The sequence below is a fragment of the Sprattus sprattus genome (assembly GCF_963457725.1).
Source record: "Sprattus sprattus genome assembly, chromosome: 10".
In the NCBI taxonomy this organism is placed as follows: Eukaryota; Metazoa; Chordata; class Actinopteri; order Clupeiformes; family Clupeidae; genus Sprattus; species Sprattus sprattus.
Window position 1 is genome coordinate 24,211,499 of NC_137908.1, and position 18,006 is coordinate 24,229,504.

The 18,006-nt window shown below is 44.1% G+C and overlaps 3 protein-coding genes across 3 annotated transcripts; 1 reads left to right on the forward strand and 2 right to left on the reverse strand.

Moving 5' to 3' along the window:
• Nucleotides 1-7,684: 7,684 nt before the first annotated feature.
• Nucleotides 7,685-9,174, reverse strand: pdrg1 (p53 and DNA-damage regulated 1). The gene is made up of 5 exons (XM_080845535.1): nucleotides 9,059-9,174; nucleotides 8,900-8,975; nucleotides 8,486-8,560; nucleotides 8,308-8,388; nucleotides 7,685-8,122 (listed from the first exon to the last, which is right to left on the reverse strand). The coding sequence occupies exons 1-5, from the start codon at nucleotides 9,140-9,142 to the stop codon at nucleotides 8,040-8,042; spliced, it is 399 nt and encodes a 132-aa protein (XP_080701661.1). The 5' UTR covers nucleotides 9,143-9,174; the 3' UTR covers nucleotides 7,685-8,039.
• A 1,217-nt stretch (nucleotides 9,175-10,391) lies between these two features.
• Nucleotides 10,392-12,750, reverse strand: fam217bb (family with sequence similarity 217 member Bb). Its single transcript, XM_080845529.1, has 4 exons — nucleotides 12,601-12,750; nucleotides 12,393-12,462; nucleotides 12,193-12,251; nucleotides 10,392-11,838 (listed from the first exon to the last, which is right to left on the reverse strand). The coding sequence occupies exons 1-4, from the start codon at nucleotides 12,714-12,716 to the stop codon at nucleotides 10,539-10,541; spliced, it is 1,545 nt and encodes a 514-aa protein (XP_080701655.1). The 5' UTR covers nucleotides 12,717-12,750; the 3' UTR covers nucleotides 10,392-10,538.
• A 194-nt stretch (nucleotides 12,751-12,944) lies between these two features.
• Nucleotides 12,945-16,532, forward strand: ppp1r3db (protein phosphatase 1, regulatory subunit 3Db). The gene is made up of 2 exons (XM_080845533.1): nucleotides 12,945-13,809; nucleotides 14,292-16,532. The coding sequence occupies exon 2, from the start codon at nucleotides 14,312-14,314 to the stop codon at nucleotides 15,221-15,223; it is 912 nt and encodes a 303-aa protein (XP_080701659.1). The 5' UTR covers nucleotides 12,945-13,809; nucleotides 14,292-14,311; the 3' UTR covers nucleotides 15,224-16,532.
• The last annotated feature ends 1,474 nt before the right edge of the window (nucleotides 16,533-18,006 follow it).

The window sequence follows — 18,006 nt, forward strand, 5'->3', positions numbered from 1 at the left end:
TGTTTCGGCTGAACAGCAAAACTAATATTACCAACCACTCGAGCCGTAACAGCACAGCAACCTTCGCATTGGTTTTAATGCCTTTCAACTCTTGGAGATCTCTCAATCGTTCAACAGCCCACCGATGTTAACACGGCTCTTCGCCCTAGCCTGTTCATAAAAATTCTTTTACAATTGTTGCACTTCAGATCTTCTCCTTTTTGACTGTGTCTCTGCCATCTCTCCCTGACAATGCGTGTAGTCCGGCATGTTGGCATGTGCCAGATTTATCACTGCTCTCGCCCTGACTCCCCCATCCCTTCCGCTCCCCCGTCTTGTACATCAGCATGAACATCCCCTACTGCTGATTGGCTGGAATAGTGTTGTGTGGTGCGGTCTGTACCACTTTGTTTTCCATTTACAAAGCCAAGGCTGTGTACGAACACTGGATTTTATTTCAGCCCGCACAGACAGCTAGCGGGGCGTCAGGTGATATTTGCCGAATTTATATTGGATTGGAAATGCTTACTGCACCTTGAATTTCATCTTGTGTCATAATGTTTTGGAAGGCTTTCAAAAGCTTTCTCTTTAAGGAGAGGATTTAAAAGCTAACCAGGCACACTTGAACTGAACACGTGACTTAAGTAGCGGTTCTCCAGAAATCGGTACTGGCAGACAAACTACGTCTCCATCCTCTCTTTGGCCAACCTGGCTCACAGGAGAGGCCAATTTGCAGTGGACATGGCAAACGCAACAGCTACACCGAGCTGTCCACCCTGCCTTGGTTATTTAATAATACATGTATAACCCCAGTCCTCCTCTCGCCATTCATTTCCAAAGTGGTACAGTAACTTAAACCAGCCTGTGTTTAAAATTGTTAAAATTGTTCCAACAGCAAAGGAAAAGGCCTTTCTCGTGGTAAAGTGTGTGTGGGTCCGTAATGCAGATTCATTGTTGTACAAAGAGACTTAGCCAAATATTAACACACTATTAACACAAACCATGTACAGAGTGATGGTTGTACAGTAACATCCACCCGACCACCCTACACACACACACACACACACACACACACACACACACACACACACACACACACACACACACACACACACACACACACACACACACACACACACACACACACACACACACACACACCTCAGGCTCAACCTACTGTGGCTACAGTAGAAGCTCAGCGTCACAAATCTGGGGGAAATTTGCCTTGGATGTGCTTTTTACATCAAGTTGGTGGTGCTTCCACCAAAAAGAAGGGAAAAAAGTGATTGCAGATGTCCTCTCTCCTTTTTCCAGGCATTTAATGAAAGCCAGAGACCAGCTAGTGGAGAGGGCCAGGACCTCTGTCTGGATGTGGGACAGGGGGAACCAACTCCGAGCTGGAAGCGCTAGAGGCCCTCCGGTTTCGCAGTCACTGTCCCGGCCAAAGGGACGGGTCCACCAGAACAGCCTCAAAAACACAAGGGCCAAGGTATCAGACAATACAGCGCCTGGTGGTTCCTTCCCAGATTACAGTGGCGGTGTGTGTGTGTGTGTGAGAAAGAGAGAAAGAGAGAGTGTGTGAGAAAGAGAAAGGCTATTATACTGATTATACTATCAAATTATATAAAAAAAAAAATTTGTATTGTTTTTTCAGGAAGCCCAGAGCAATGTCCTCCATTTGCCAAAAGTTTGTTGGTCAACACTGCTCCGTACATGAGCAAACCACAGCGGGAGAAGCACTTCTGGCATGATGGGGTTGACTGAGGTTATCTATAGTCCATTTAACTTCCATCCAAATTTGACTACAGCACACAAGTCCTGGATGAGGGATAGGGGGGATCGTGGGATTGCAATTTATTGTATACCTTTCTTGGTTGAGAAACTGAAAACGTTCTATGTGAAGTCTGGATGATACACTTGCTTGTGGATTTGATCATGATTGACAGTGTTGAGAAGTGATAGGTCTAACCTTAGGTTGCCATCATTCTTTACCAATGTTTACACCAATGTTTACACAACACTTACCTCTAGACTGGAAAATATAGGCCAGGCTGGTTCATTATTCACAAACAAGCATGTATCAGCATACACTGTGCTATGAACATATTTCTTTACTGGTGTCAATACCGGTCTCAATAGTCAAGATGTCCTCAAAGTATAACCCATCACCATTAAACCACCATTGTTTTCTTTTACTCTGTTTAGTTTGTTTGTGTGTGTGTGTGTGTGTGTGTGTGTGTGTGTGTGTGTGTGTGTGTGTGTGTGTGTGTGTGTGATTTACAGTTATTTTGTGTGCTAACTATAGTTAGCTCAGGGAGGCAACTCGATAACCTCTTGCCTCACATGCATCCTCCTTTTGATCTTGCCTTCCATTTACCTCATGTTGAGTCATGCTACATGAAAACATTGCAGTGTTACGACCATCATTAGACTAGCTCTGCATTGAAAAACAAAAAATAAAAAAATAAACATAAACATAGACCAGATGTGTGGAAGTGCCAATCCTGACGCTGTGTTCTCGTCCAGCTGGGCTCTCTGTGAAGCCTTGCTGCTCTGGTCATCTTCACTTGATTGTGTTTGCTCTGGGCTGACAGCTTCGTCATCCACCCTGTCCTGTTTGTAAAGTCTCATTGCATCTACATCGAGAAACAACTGCAACCCAAGCAAAAAAAAAAAGAAGAGGCTCTTTTCGCACATTACACTGTGCTGTAAATTCAACTCCAATTACAGTGAAAAAAAGAATTGGCAGTGATCACTTGTTTACCTGACCTGGGAGGGAAACAGTGTCTTGTCAGGACAAGACCTGGCACTACTATTCAAAAGCATGTACACAACTGTACAGACACACCAAAGACAAGGGCATGTTGGTCTGCCAGACCCCAGGCATGAGCACTGCAGCCCGATGTCAACAGCTTAACCCAGCCCCCACCCAACACTCATACAGCCAAATGACTGTAGGGGTAGCCTACACACACACACACACACACACACACACACACACACACACACACACACACACACACACACACACACACACACACACACACACACACACACACACACACACACACACACACACACACACACAGTGACAAATTCAAAGGAGTGTGTGGACACTCCTAGTGACACAGGATGGTTTTAATCTTGCCTTGAGGATAGGCTGCCATACATGTTGAGACCAGCAACAGTGGTCTATGGAGGTAGGTTAATGAAGAGGGCCAACAGGCAGCATAGCTGTCCAGAACATCAAATTTTAAGATGTTGATCATGGGTCAAATCATATAAAACCATACACTGAATATACAGTTATTTTGTAAGTATCCAATCACAAGACACGCTTTTGTCTGTCACGAGCTGTCATGACTGAGGTCTGAAATAGGGGCAGGTTCCACCTTTGAGCAGCCACTTCAGAGAATTCCTCAACTTCGAGACAACTCTTTTTGCGGGGTGTGGAAAGGAAAACAGCACAAAAGGTTACATTTTTCTGGCAAGGGGATATTGATTCTAGTCTGAGCCCTCCTCCACCGCCCCTGGTGAGCAATAATATAGTCTCTTTACATTTGCGCGAATGAACTCTGTATTAACGAGGACAAGCGCCTCCAACATCAGCACTCTACGGCAGGAGAAGGACAACCTCTTGCCAAGAGCAGGATATCTCAGGGCTTGGCGGGGAATGCAGAACAATAACAGCTTGCGGCAAGGTACGCCCCAGGCTTATTTATGGTTTACTTTAGATGACTACAAGCATGGGAATTCATGACAAAATGCTCCGGTGACTAGCAGCGCAGCAAGGTGGCGGGGGACAATGCACAGGGAAAGGTGCCTTGTGTATCAGACGAGCAGCAGTCACCCTCTACCAACACGTACTGGGCCTACATCTGCACCCCTCTCCCGTCAACAACACCACACACACGCAGCCGGCTGTGGAGAGAGATGACGGATTTATGAACCAACATGGGTGACTGCCTCTTTTGGTGGGGGGATTCTTGGGGGATTCAGGCATGGGACCCCCAGACAGTGGTTGGGGGTTCTGGGGGTGGTCTGCACTGCAGCTGCGAACGCAGCTCCGTTCAGCTCCTCTTCTCTAGACTACGTTTAAAGCACAAGAATCAGGTAATAACAGTCCCCCCAGCTCGTGGGGCTGGGGTCACGTCGAGTTGAGCATATTGAACTGCTTAGCTGCTGTCAGACGCTTCGGAGCTGATCTGCTAACAGCGAGCGAGAGAGAGAGAGCGTCTCCACACCTCAGGCCTGCTGGCGGGTGCCCACTTTCCACCACAGCAGCTGTTTTACTCGAAATGCTCTGCGACAAATGTCTCAGCGAAAATTCCCTCCAGACACTTATGCTGTGGGACATCAGCGCAGGCCAGAATGTGAAATAAGCCGTCAAACCTCCAAAATATCCAGTGTTCTCAGTTTCCTGTGTTTGTTATTACATTTATAATGGTTACTACTATTGTTGTTATTTACCTTTTAGGTTATTAAGGCTTTTCCACCCATGGCTTTAGTGAGTGAGTGGTTCTCAACTGAGCTGCTGTTCCTCTTAAAGGAACAGCTAGTTTATTTATGACGCCTTTCATACAAGAAATCGAATCAAACTGCTTTTCACAAGAGAGCAATATATTATTGGATTGCGAATAAGGCATCAAATAACCTATCCTCATTAACATTCCGGACAGCAGCATCACAAATTTCCTACAGCAAGTACAGTACAGGACAGGACAGGACGTCTTAAAATAAATTCTTATAGCACCTTTAAAGGTCTCTAGGCTCCTAGACCGCCCTGGGACCATGCCCCCGACGCATGAGCAGTTAATCAAGTTTCATCTTGCCCATGCAGCTTAGCTGTCCAGTACCTAGTTTAAAAAAAAGAAAACAATGTTTGGCTTTGGTCTGCACACAGGAGTGGTCATGTTTATGTAGCCCCTCTGTCCCAGGGCCCCAAGGTCAATGTCAGGTGGAGATCATCTACTCCATAAGGTAATTCTTAGTCACTCTTTCTCTCACACACACACTCACACGCACGAACATGCACTCACACACGCATGCATACACACACACACACAAACACTCTCTTATATGTTCAAAAGAGAAGAAAATAAACTAAATGAAGTAAAAGATTACTTTGTCGGGAAGCATTGTGAGCTACATGGATTTATGAAAATGGCATGTGAAAGAATAAGATCCTCATCTTGAACATTTTGCAGATTCTCACCCGTAGCACCTTTTCTCCTCTGGAAAAGGTTTTTGCTGCTACAACACCCTGATGAATTGCACGGCTCTGTTTTTTTAAACTTTAACAAAGGTTTGTTTCCTTGAAATGATTAGAGGGTGGATTTATTCAACTCTGCTCAACTCGGAGGTTTCCTTCTAGAGTGGTCCGTGACAACCCTCTGTTTGGGAAAGGATCTATCAGACATGACAAGGGTTTGGGGGTCCTTGGTATTAAAGCATATACCCCTGTGAAAATGCCTATAAAAGGGCTCTTTTGTCAGTCAGGCAGAGTTCAAACGCGGGAGTCGCAGAAGACCACCAGCTACACTCCCACTACAGAATCTGTCTCCTTTCCCTGTGCCCATCTCTGTTGTGGAAACACTTAAACCCCTGTGCTCCCAAACTCTGATTCAAGTTAGACTGCACTAGCGAAAAAATGACTAGTCTGACCTGAGGCTGAGCTGAACATACTTGAAACACAGGAGCACATTTGTAAGTAAGATCAACACAGGACATAACCATACAGCTTGCATAACTCAGCAGGAATTTGCCAAAGCATTTCAAAGTCATAGCAACAATTACCCTAACCCTTACCCTAAGTCACTGGAAGTGGGAGCAAAAAACGCCCACCACACCCACAAACAGACAGGAGGTGGAGGAGGGCGGGATGACGTGGTCTTGTCTATGCAGCGCTGGGAACTGTATGTGAACGGGACTGATTGTCTCTGCTTCTCTCCATTTGCTGAAGCGCGTCACCTTACACCCGCGACACAACCACAAGGCAGAAACAATTGAAAATGTTACTGACCAAATGTAAAGGCCATTTTGGGTCATTGATAATCATTGTTGCCCATTGAAGGATTAATTTTCTTTCTATTCTAAAACACTATAGCTATGGAATTTGATGCAAGGTGATCTCACTGCTAGATCATCATGTCCTGTGGCTGATCACATGTGTGTGTTGTGTGTGTTTCTGCTAATGTGTTGTCTGTTTTTTAGCGAGTGTGATGTGTGTTTTGACATGTGTGTTTTGTGTGTGTTTCTGCTCATGTGTTTGCTGTTTTTTTTTGTTTAGGCTCTGGGCTCTGTGAAGCGCCTAGAGGCAATTGTATTGTTATGGCGATATACAAATAAAATTGAATAGAATTTTTAGCGAGTGTGATGTGTGTTTTGTGTGTGTTTATGCGGTTGTGTTGTGTTGTGTTGTGTTGTGTTGTGTTGTGTTGTGTTGTGTTGTGTTGTGTTGTGTTGTGTTGTGTTGTGTTGTGTTGTGTTGTGTTGTGTTGTGTTGTGTTGTGTTGTGTTGTGTTGTGTTGTGTTGTGTTGTGTTGTGTTGTGGGGTGGTGTGTGTGTGTGTGTGTGTGTGTGTGTGTGTGTGTGTGTGTGTGTGTGTGTGTGTGTGTGTGGTGTGGTGTGTTTCTGCGAGTGTGTTGTGTCACACTTGAGGAATCTGCCCATTCTCAGGACCCTAAAAAACAAGTTCACATTTATATATTGCAGGACTATAATTATACATTCACATAAATCTGTTAGAATCTGTTTCACAAAGCAACCACTTAAGCCATTAGGCATCTGTTTGGCTCAAGCGCACGGTAAATAAGTAAGAACAAATCATACATTTCATTAGACTTGACAGGATAAAGATGCTGTACTTGATTAGTCATGCTTTTGACAGTTAAAAGGCTGACTGACTGAAATGCGAGTGATTAACGACCTCTCATTTTGACAGACAGCATGACACCCTGCTTGTCTCCGCAGCCCACATCAACCTATAGGAAGAGGTACAGATTCAAACCAAATGGACAGGGTTTCCTTGGGTTCGTGTGAAGCTGCAGGAGATAAATACGTCTTCACATGCCGTAACAACCCAGAGGAATGCACGGTGTGTTGATTATATAAGTGGGACACAGAGTGTGTTTTCACCTCATGTAGTTCTGACTCGCTCGTAAATTGCATCGGTAACTAGTGCCATGACACGCTACCCAGGCAAGAACTGGAACATGCCTTCACCTCGTCAGTTCCTCTCAGCTGAGCCTATTTCCTTGGCTGTCTGGAATCTCTAAGTTCTCAGAGTTCATCATTACACATGATAATAAAGGTGCATCACCTAAACCCGCAAAAGCTGATTCCTAACCTAATAATGCTTGTGTAATTCTGCTTTCATGGGATGAATTACTATATAAAAATCATTACAGATATTTATGAATGTATATATATAATATATATATTTCCCTGAATTTGTAGTAGTTATCTTACTGTGTAACTTCACAATTTGTAAGTGGTTCAACAAGATGTACATTGGGTAGGGACAAAACATTTTAGAGCACATTTTGTGTGGTCTATTGAGATACACCACCACCTAGAGGCAAAAGGGGAATTTGCATGTTAACCATAGAGAATAATTTCATCTACAGGTACCATTACACTATTCTGTTATGTCAAAGAAAACTGCATACCACTATGCTGAAATACAAATTACTCATGGATAACATTTGGCGTTTAAGACATCTGTGTTTTACTGGTCACGGTTTAATTTTGGTCATATACATGAGTGTACCATGTGCCAGGGGCAAGAAATAAATCACAAACTATTAACAACATGATGGATAAGTATTGAAACACAAAAACGCTGGGTCAAATATACAAAACCATTTCTGCTGAAAGTCTGTCGCTCCGCACACCATGTGGGATAGTTCAGCTGCAGCCTATTAAAGCCCAGTCTGGCCACTGGGTGAATTTAACGCTGTTATTTCAGTCTTAGGTTCAGCAGGCCCACCACGCCCACCACATCCACCCTTGTGTGCACCCTGAGTGGTCCATCATGTGTGTGTTTGGGGGCGAGGGGGCTACGTCCTCAGGATGCTGCTTATGGCTTTCATCTCCTCATTGCTGAGGGGGCAGAGGTTGTAACCTGTGAGTTCAGGTTTCCCTAAGAGAGAAAGAGAGGGTAAGAGCTGAATGACTTAGTGCTCACAGGTGTCATCTTACGTACTTAAACACAGACACACACACACACACACACTAAACTCCAAAATAACCTGCTCTTCAAAACAGACCAACTGCCTCAATTAACATACAGCCAAGTTCAGCCAACATTACATTAGGTCATTCTACCTTGTAACTCATTGAGTCGATTCACTTTGACCTTGAGACCGTCGCGGAGACCGCTTATTTCCTTGTCGAGCTGTTCTTGGTCTAGGACACGATACATTGTAAGTTGATTCAACACCCCCAAAGATAATCATATGGACAAAAAAATGGAACGCAACGCTGTATACGCCATGCTGCTTACCTTTTTCAAGAATCTGTTTGGTTTTGTCTTTTGGCAATTTAATAAACATGTTGCCCAAACAAACTTTCGCTTTTCCTGTAGTGGGAAAAGAAGAAGAATTTAACTTTATTAACAATTGTCTCAAAACCAGTCTACTAAATAGATGTTTATATTTTTGAGTGACATAATGTGGATGCCTTTTCAAATAACTAACGTCAGTGCGTGACTGTGTGGTGGACACCATGCAACTTGAGTATGCAACGCAATTTTGTAAACAAGGTTAGCTTAGATTACAACAAGCTAGCCTAGAGAATTAGCTGTGGCTATGGTGCCATGCTATTTCTACGACCTTCTCTACTCTTAAATTACATATTCGCAGGAATCGAGTGAACCATGAATTATAAACAAGTAACGTTATGCAAGCAAGAAACGTACCATTCCCGGACAAATCGTTTCTTAATGCATTGAGTGCCTCCCTGTTCGCGTTTCTTTTCCTATCAAGGTCTACTATCTGCAAGAGAGACGCGAAACAAATCAATCACAACTATTCGATTACAATACGTAACCACAACACTTTCTTGAATCTAATGTTACCTGTTGTTTATCTGAAAGGACATCTTCAGCTGCTTCTTCAACCTCTGTCAAGTACTCTAAAACACGCTCCGCGGTGGCGTCCATGACTGTTCTAGGACTTCAGCGATCAAAATAAGTCCCTCCTGTAGCAGGGAAACATCCACGTAGCTACTTTAGTTCCACTTTCTAAACTGAATGAGAAATGCAACCGCTGTATATTTGGTATAGATAGGTCCACATTAAAATGGAGGTTAGGTAAAAAATAATAATAATATTTTTTAACAGCGTTGATCATATGTGGAACATGATGTGCTTATGTCCACTTTGAAGTACCAAGCATTCATCTTGGAGTGTATGGCATCATCATCCTTCCTCTTCTTCCTGGAGTAACATCTGGAATAAATCCTCCATATTTGTGACAGGTTTTGTACTTGTCATAGGGATTTAAGCGGGATTTATCTTTGTCATCCATTTTAAACCCCTTTTGCAGGTTACAACAGCCCTTCAATGCTGCCATGTCTGCTGACAGACTTGCATATCAAAGCCAGAGAGCAACACAGTAAAAAATATGGTTGTAAGTCATCTACCCATTTCAGCTCCTGTTGGTTATGACTTCCACAGCAATCCGCCGCCAATCTGTTATTTTCACTTCAAGGAAGTAATTTATACCCAAGTTACCACATTAACAGTGAACAGCCAACAGCCACACTCAAAGTAAAGCTCCAGAGGATATCCTATCCGACTTAGTGTCCGAAGCTGTTTGCTCAAATTCATTTTAGAATAAACTGAACTTCATAAAATGTCCATTATATGTAACGAAAAGAGGATGAAACTGTGATAAAGTATTTATTTATATGTTCACATTCATTTTCCTCATGAGACAGTCCTCCACACACAGATCAAGTGTAATTATTGCATAAAATGTAAACATAGGCAAATACACAAACCTCACCTAATAGAAATTAGCATACAATTTCAAAGTTTAAAAAGTAAAACAGTAAAAAGTGAGTGGTTTGGACATGCTAACCAGACATACAATGGTACATTTGAGTCAGATGAGACCTGGAGTGGATGGAAGGTGTGCCAACTCACACATGGAAGAGATAGCCCAGCCTTAGTATATTAAAATGGAAAATCTTGGTCCTCATAAATAATAATGCACCGATCATTTATTTAGTTCTTTCCATGCAAAGGTTCAGCCAGCTTCTTAAATAACAGACACACAGACAGACACACACACACAAGCACACACACATACACACACACACATAAGCAAGCACGCACACATACACACACACATAAGCAAGCACACACACACACACACACACACACACATGCATAGACACACCACAAATATAAGACAAAACATTTAATATAAGACAAAACGTTTCCTGGAGAGTTTTCAAAAACAGTAGGATTGACAGATTATAATTTTTATGAGTTATGCTACTGTATGTAAAAAAAAAAGTATGTTTATGGCAACAATGCAGCCTTTCAAACGTTACGTGACAAAGTCAACACGCTTCACCCTGCCAGTTGACCTGCCAGAAGCCTTGTCAGTCAATATGCCTGCATGTTCAGTAGCAGCAAGAGTATTTACTTTCAAATCCTGCTTCGCATTGGACACTACTTTCCTTCTCTCTAAGACAGCTCTCCGTCTCTGGCTATCCTCCCTCACGACCCTCCCCCGAGAATCCCCTCCACCGGAAGGGTCTCTTCCCCTCCTGACCCCAGCCTCCATGGAGGTAAACACAGATCCAGGTGGCTGGAGCCTTGGTGGACTCAGTGATGGGTTGCGGATGTTCCCTGCAGCTTGCATGCGTCTCAGGTGACTACTGCCATTGAAACTCCCTGGCTTGTAGCCACGGGATGGGAAGGCAGGCTCAGACACATGGATACGGCTCTCGCTACTGCTTCTCTTGGACACGGTGGGGCGCCCCCTGCGCTCCATCAGAGAACTCAAGTGGGAGTTGTGCTGGTAGGTATACGTCCGACAAGATCCGTTGCAGTGCGGGTAGCGGGAATGACAGTGCGGGCACGCGCAACCCACAAGCTGGACAGGCATGGGCTTGGTTATGGAGGAGAGCAGGGAAAGGGGGAAAGAACGCTGGCACTGAAGGATGCTTTTTGGGGTGCTCAGGTTGGTAGAGGGGCTGCTGTGGGGGCGAGGGTGACCGGTGGGTCGGGGGGCTCCCCTGTTGCCGCTGCCACTGTTGTCTATCTCCTGGATGGTCTGAAACTGGTGCCACTCCAATTTCAGCAGTCTCTCCAGGTACTTCTCCAGCTGATCCACGGGTCTGGGCCGGGCCACGCCTTTGCCCTCCGTGTTGAGGAACACTGCCAACTGCCGCAGGCTCCAGGCGTTGAAAGGCGGAGGCAGAAAATCAGGGTAGCTTTTATTGAACTGGCACTGGCGGCGCGGTGTGGCAGCAGCGGCGGCGTGGGATCGCTGAAATTCAGTGGGGTCAATGACCTCGGCTCTCAGATTTAGATTCGGGGGAGGGCCAGGGCTGGGGGATGCGGGGACTCTCTCTGTGTCGGACAAGTCGCTATCACTGTCTGAGTCCTTGCCGGGCCTGGCTTCGTCTAAACTCTGGGGCCTCCTCTCCCAGGAGCAGTCCCTTCTCAGCTCGGACGAATGGTTGAGGTAGTGGGAGACATGGCAGCGCCCTCTACCTGGGCCTGTGTTGGTCGGGTCTTTGTTATTTTTGGAATGAGAGGCCTGCTTTTGTGGCCTCTCTCTCACCTCCCATAGGGAGGACGGCTGTGGACTCGTCTTGGGGTACAACTGTCTCTGAGTGCTGCGGAGAGATGGAACAGCTCAATGTTAAAGGTATAGCCAGTGATTCAAATTCAGTATCCCCAATATTTCAGTTTCACAATCAATATGGTGTACTGAGACTAAAAAAACTCTGGCCCAGGCATTGTAAGAGCCATGAATAAAAACAAACAAAACAATCTCCTTAGACCAAACCAATAAGGACAATAATCTGCCTGTCAGTCATATGACAAAGCCAAGGCAGCACTGGAGCATGTGTGCAGGGGGAGGGACTGCATGACAGAATTGGTTTTTAAAAACTGTTAAATCCACCTGTATAGCTAACCACACCTTTAAATAATGTTGCACTAAACAGGTGGTGAGAGAGAGAGCTCACCCTGGGGTATCACTCAGAGGGGGTCGATCTGGTTTGCTTCTCCTTTTAGGCTGATAACCCTATTTACACCAGGGGGGAAACAGACAGAACAATGTTTACAACGTTTTATTGGAAGGGAACACAGATATTGCAGTACCATATCAACATTGTTTTTGTAGAAGTCTGGAAACTGGAGAAATGCCAGGTCCTGAAATACTTACAGTCTCAGGCACTGGAATTTTGCTTTCTCCGTATGGACCATTCGACACCCCAGGCTTGTAAACTTTTTTACTGTAAAAATAATTTTGAAATAAAACATTCCCTAAATAATTCCCTTGTAGCATAACATAACCATTTGCGTAAATATACTGTATCTCACAAAAATAAATTGTAGGCATGCAGGCAAATTTAGTGTAGGCTTTTCGTTACCTCTGCTTTGTTAGCGCTCCATTATTCCATTGAGGTTTAGTGGTCTGACTGTCTTTGGTGGGCGGCTTGCGCGAGTTGTTTGTCGTGGCACGTTCTTGCGATATTGTCCCCATCATGTTCGGTGATCAGGCTTGGCCATGACCATCTTCGCTTCGCTATATGCCTATTTCAGAGATAGTCGACTCTCTTAGGCTACAATTCTCATCGGCCTATCAGTTTCTTCCTTCTCCGCTTTTGGCGAGAAAAATGAGCTTATATGGCATTACAATCACTATACATTTACCCTTGATATTCTCTCGAGCGCGCCTAGTCAAGGATAAAAGGGATTTTAGTTTATCCTTATTGTAACGTTAGGATGATGAATAATACAAAGAACCCCCACTGTACGAGCAAACCGCAAAATGTCATAGGGTAGCCCGGCGTGCCTTTTAAACGATTTCCCCACAAGGCTGTCCCACTATGTACACTATCATCCGTGACAGTATTTTCATGTTAGTATCCAGATTTCCCAGATGTGTCTTAATCCTACGGACCGCAGTGTTTCGTGGGAAATGTAGTGTTAAACCTGACAGGATTTTTTTTTCTCGGCACCTGTAGGCGATGCCATTTGACCGTCTACTCGGTTTACGCTCTGTGATCTCGCCCGGTGCGTTCTAAACAGGAAGGGTGTTAGATTGCGGAAGAGTTTCAAACCAGTAGCCTTCCGTTTCGCTTTCTGCAGTCTCTTGCAAAATGCTCAGAAAGTCAAATCGTTTAATAGCCTACTTATACCACAAAAAGGTTCCCAAGCACTACGTGCTGGTAAGAACGTAGCCTTCTGTATGGACCAATAACAAGCCGTGTTATCAACTTCTATTACACTTCCCGTAGGAGTGTTTAAATGTCAGGGGTTATGTCTTCCGAAACTAGCCAGGACAACGACCCTAACAATCACGTACTCTGCTTGCTTTAAAATGAACTTGTTCCATAATTAAATTAACTCCATCATTTTTGCAAATCCACCAGTTGAACTCATAGCCAACATTTGAATACGCCTGATGCACCACTCGTTGCCAAAGTGTGACTTTGCAAGGAAGTATTGACTTTTTCGTTTTACTACTGCTTACTAAGCCTAATAGGGATTTGATGTGATCACACATGTTGCTTGCTGTCAAGGATTCTGCCTTCACTTGTTGGTAAGCGAGGACGTGTAAAGAGAACTGACCGCAGGTAAGTCCTTTGATAAATAATAAGCCTACTGTATTTACATGTAGACTACTCTAAATAGTAGACCAGATATTAAAATACGCCTAGTTGTGATAGCATATTTTACTTACTGTTAGTACATTACTTTATACATGTATGGCTCAATCAATATCACGAATGAAATACAAATAAACTAGTAGACTAAAAAAGTATGGTAGGCCTATAGCTTATTTGGCTTTGAAAATTATATGTAGAGATTAGTAAAGGTTTTCATTATCCATCTCCATTCTCTTGGACTACACGGAGTCTGCTGGCAGATATGTGTATTCATTAAAATCAAGTTCTTCACAACTGTAACTGACAGATTTGAAAGGCTTTCCAGAATTCCCCAATAGCTTTTGAATTTAATTAAAAAAATATTTTAGACTTAACTGTGGTTGTATGCTACTGGTGTCTGGATCGCTCTGATATTCCATGGGAGGGGTATTTTTATTTCCATGTTGCAGATGTGTTGTTGCACAGAATCATGGCCAAATTCAGTCCACAACCTCCTGGCCCAAAGAGTGACCTGGGCCTTCAGTTCACCACGGGTCTGAGTCAGGTGACAGAGCCGTCCAAGGTCATCCGCCTGAGCGACATCTACGACCCCAAGCCAAACGCAGAGCGCAAGCCTGTGAGGATCCGCCCTCCTAGCCCCCGGTCTCCGTCTCCCAGGGAGCCAGAGTTCAGACGCAGCCTGTCCTGTGAGCCCCCCCCAAAGCCCATCATGAGGCGCCGAGCCCAGTCCCTGCCCTCCACGCCCAGCCGCCGCCACCGCAGCCAGACCCAAGCACAGGTGCGCTTCGCTGACTCCCTGGGCCTGGAGCTGGCAAAGGTGAAGGTGTTCAAGGCAGGGGAGGACCCGCTGGTGCCTCACCATGTGTTCTCCAGACTCCTGATGAACTCTGAGCTCTACTCTGGGAAGGATCTGGAGCTCTCCCTGCCTTACTTTAAGCCCAGCTTCCCAGAGGATGTTGGGGCTCAACCGGCATTCCTTGAACGCCTGCGTCAACAGAGGGTGTGTCTGGAGAGGGTTCTGTGTTCCGAGGTGGGTATCATCGGCAAAGTTCAAGTTCTAAACCTGGCCTACGAGAAGGAGGTCACGGTGCGCTACTCTTTCACCGACTGGAAGAGCGTGGCTGAGACAAAGGCTGGTTGGTTGACCGCCGTGAGCAGTGAAAAACCCGACCAGCCAGACGCGGACATCTTCTGCTTCCGTTTGCCTGTTCCACCATTCATTCTGCAACCTGGTGCTACCCTGGAGTTTGCCATTCGCTTCCGGGTCAAGGGGGCAGAGTACTGGGACAACAATGGGGGGGTAAACTACAAGCTTACCTGCCAGTGCTATAAACTATCTGTTCCAAGAGAGTGTGAAGATAGCTTGGTGCACTTTACTTAGTTGACCACAGGAGGGTGCCATGAAGATTCACATAGATAAGCACTTTGAAGTAGACTTTATTGTGCCACTGTTTTTAAATTCCTAATTTGGCATTGATTAAATCCCCCTAAAGACTCATCGCCTGAAAATGTATTTAAAAAAAAGGAGTGAACTCACTAATAAAAAAGAAAAGGAAAAGTAACTTTCAAAAACTTTTGAAGACATTTAAATGAAAACATTTACACTCTAAGATACAAATAACCATACCTACATATAAAAGACAAGAATGTAAATATTGAATCTACAGACAGAAGAAAGAAACCGAGTGAGAGTGAGAGCGACTGTTCGAAATGCCACTGAGCCTGAACAAAATGCCACATGACCTTTCACCTTTCACCATTAGTGTTGCCATTGGACGCCCAGCAGCCTGCAGACTTTGGCATGTCAGGAAGGTGCTCCGCTCCCCAGCGCCTGGGACTGGGCACGGTTGAGGAGACGCATAGCATGACCATGTCATCTGTTTCCAAGAATATCCCCTCCACACTAAACAACAAGAGCACACTCCTTTAAGGACCTGAGCAACGTGAGTTGATATAGTTGAAGGTTCATGAATGTGAGGAACTTAAGGGACTATGCAAGAGTTTTTTTTTTTTTTTTTAATCACATGCATGGGTAGAGAGCAGGACAGTTTACAAGAGCAGAGGAATGAAGGACTTATTGTTCACTGCTTTAAATACATGTAAATATTGAACCACATTATTATCTAAATTGCTTTCACTGTACATTTATTCATGCCAAGAGAGGAAGAAACAAAGGAAAATTGGAAATTAAACATGCACTTCCAACTTTAATGTGATATTAATGCAACACTCATTAAATGTTTGAGCTTGAGAGCTTTTGCCTATCTGCACTTTCAAGCATTGCACTTTTATACATACAGTAGGTTAATAGCACAATATAAGTATGGCTTTTTGTGTAAGTAAAACCAGATCTTCAGATGAATAAACAACCTGTTAGAGTGTGTGATAAAGGCAGACACTGCCCTGTTAAGAATTTCCAAGACATTTTGGATGTTTCTGGCCTGTATTTCTTCATTGTCTCCTCTGCAATCCACCTATACGTGTGTTGTGCAAGGTCAATCAATTATGTATGGAAACATCAGTTTGATTCTAAACCAGGCTCTTAACAGATAATAGACCTGTAGTGGATGCTGATGCGAACGAAGAAATATGCGGTTAGTGATACAGAAAATCCATGTCTAGAAATTATTTTTTGCCTAATGATAATAATCTTGTAAACTGTAATGTGAGTAAACACACTTTCAACATGCCATTGGACTACATATTCAATACTTTCATTGCACAGTAGGTGGCAGTGTTAAGACAGTGGTGGTTGGTTGGTGAAATTTGAAGGATTGTGAATAGGTGTTTGTAGGCTTTGTTGTTATTTTGTCAACCATCAGCAATAGGAACTATTAGTCACCCTGTATTTTCGGTTGCATTATGTTGTATAAGTAAACATCTACATGTATACATCTTAACTTATATCACAACCCAACTATTATACATCTTAACATATATCACAAACCAACTATTGTATAAGTATACATCTACATGTATACATCTTAACATATACAGTGGGGAAAATAAGTATTTGAACCCCTGCCGACTTCGCAAGTTTGGCCACTTGCAAAGAAATGTGTGATCTAGAATTTAATGGTAATGGTAGGTGTATTTTAACAGTGAGAAACAGAATATCAACAAAAAAAATCCAGAAAACTGCATTTTATAAGATTTATGACTTTATTTACATTTGATGCAAAAAATAAGTATTTGAACCCCCAAGCAAACAGCAAGAATTCTGGCTACCAATGGCCAGTTATGTGCCCAAAAAGCACACAGATTAGTCCTCATTAGGTCTAACAAGGTATACTGATCTCAACTGGTGACCTGTATAAAAGAAACCTGTCCAAAGAATCATACTTCACACCTTCAACCTCACCACCATGGGCAAGACCAAAGAGCGGTCCAAGGACGTCAGAGATAAGATTGTAGACCTGCACAAGGCTGGAATGGGCTACAAAACCACCGGCAAGCAGCTTGTTGAGAAGCAGATAACTATTGGTGCGATTATTCATGAATGGAAGCAACAACAAACAACTGTCACCCGCTCTAGGTCTGGGGCTCCATGCAAGATATCCCCTCGTGCGGAATCAGTGATCATTCGAAAGGTGCAGAATAACCCCAGAACTACACAGGGGGAGCTTGTGAATGATCTCAAGGCAGCTGGGACCAGAGTCACCAACAAAACCATTGGCAACACACCACGCCGTAATTTTTTGAAGTACTGCAGCACTCGCAAGGTCCCCCTGCTCAAGGAAGCGCATGTACAGGGCCATCTGAAGTTTACCATTGCACACTTGAATGATTCTAGGGAGGATTGGGAGACAGAATGTGGTCAGATGATACCAAAATCAAGCTCTCTGGCATCAACTCGACTTGCCGTGTTTGACAGGGGGGGGGATGCTGAATATGACCCCAAGAGTACATCATACCCACCATCAAGCATGGAGGTGGAAACATTATGCTTTGGGGCTGTTTTTCTGCCAAGGGTACAGGACGACTCCACCGCATCAAGGGGAATATGGATGGGGCCATGTAACGTGGAATATTGGGCTTGAACCTCATTCCCTCATTCCCTCCCATTGAAAACACAACCTTAAAGATTTGGAGAGGATCTGGAAAGAGGAGTGGACCAAAATCCCTCCTGAGATGTTTGTAAACCTGGTGACCGACTACAAGAAA

Coding starts and splice junctions, on each gene's coding strand:
- pdrg1 (XM_080845535.1), bottom strand. CDS start 9,142: ATGGACGCCACCGCGGAGCGTGTTTTAGAGTACTTGACAGAGGTTGAA. Junction 8,976..9,058: donor TCCTTTCAGATAAACAACAG/GTAACATTAGAT, acceptor TCTCTCTTGCAG/ATAGTAGACCTTGATAGGAA. Junction 8,123..8,307: donor TCGACTCAATGAGTTACAAG/GTAGAATGACCT, acceptor TTTCTCTCTTAG/GGAAACCTGAACTCACAGGT.
- fam217bb (XM_080845529.1), bottom strand. CDS start 12,716: ATGATGGGGACAATATCGCAAGAACGTGCCACGACAAACAACTCGCGC. Junction 12,463..12,600: donor GGAGCGCTAACAAAGCAGAG/GTAACGAAAAGC, acceptor TTATTTTTACAG/TAAAAAAGTTTACAAGCCTG. Junction 12,252..12,392: donor AAATTCCAGTGCCTGAGACT/GTAAGTATTTCA, acceptor TGGTGTAAATAG/GGTTATCAGCCTAAAAGGAG.
- ppp1r3db (XM_080845533.1), top strand. CDS start 14,312: ATGGCCAAATTCAGTCCACAACCTCCTGGCCCAAAGAGTGACCTGGGC.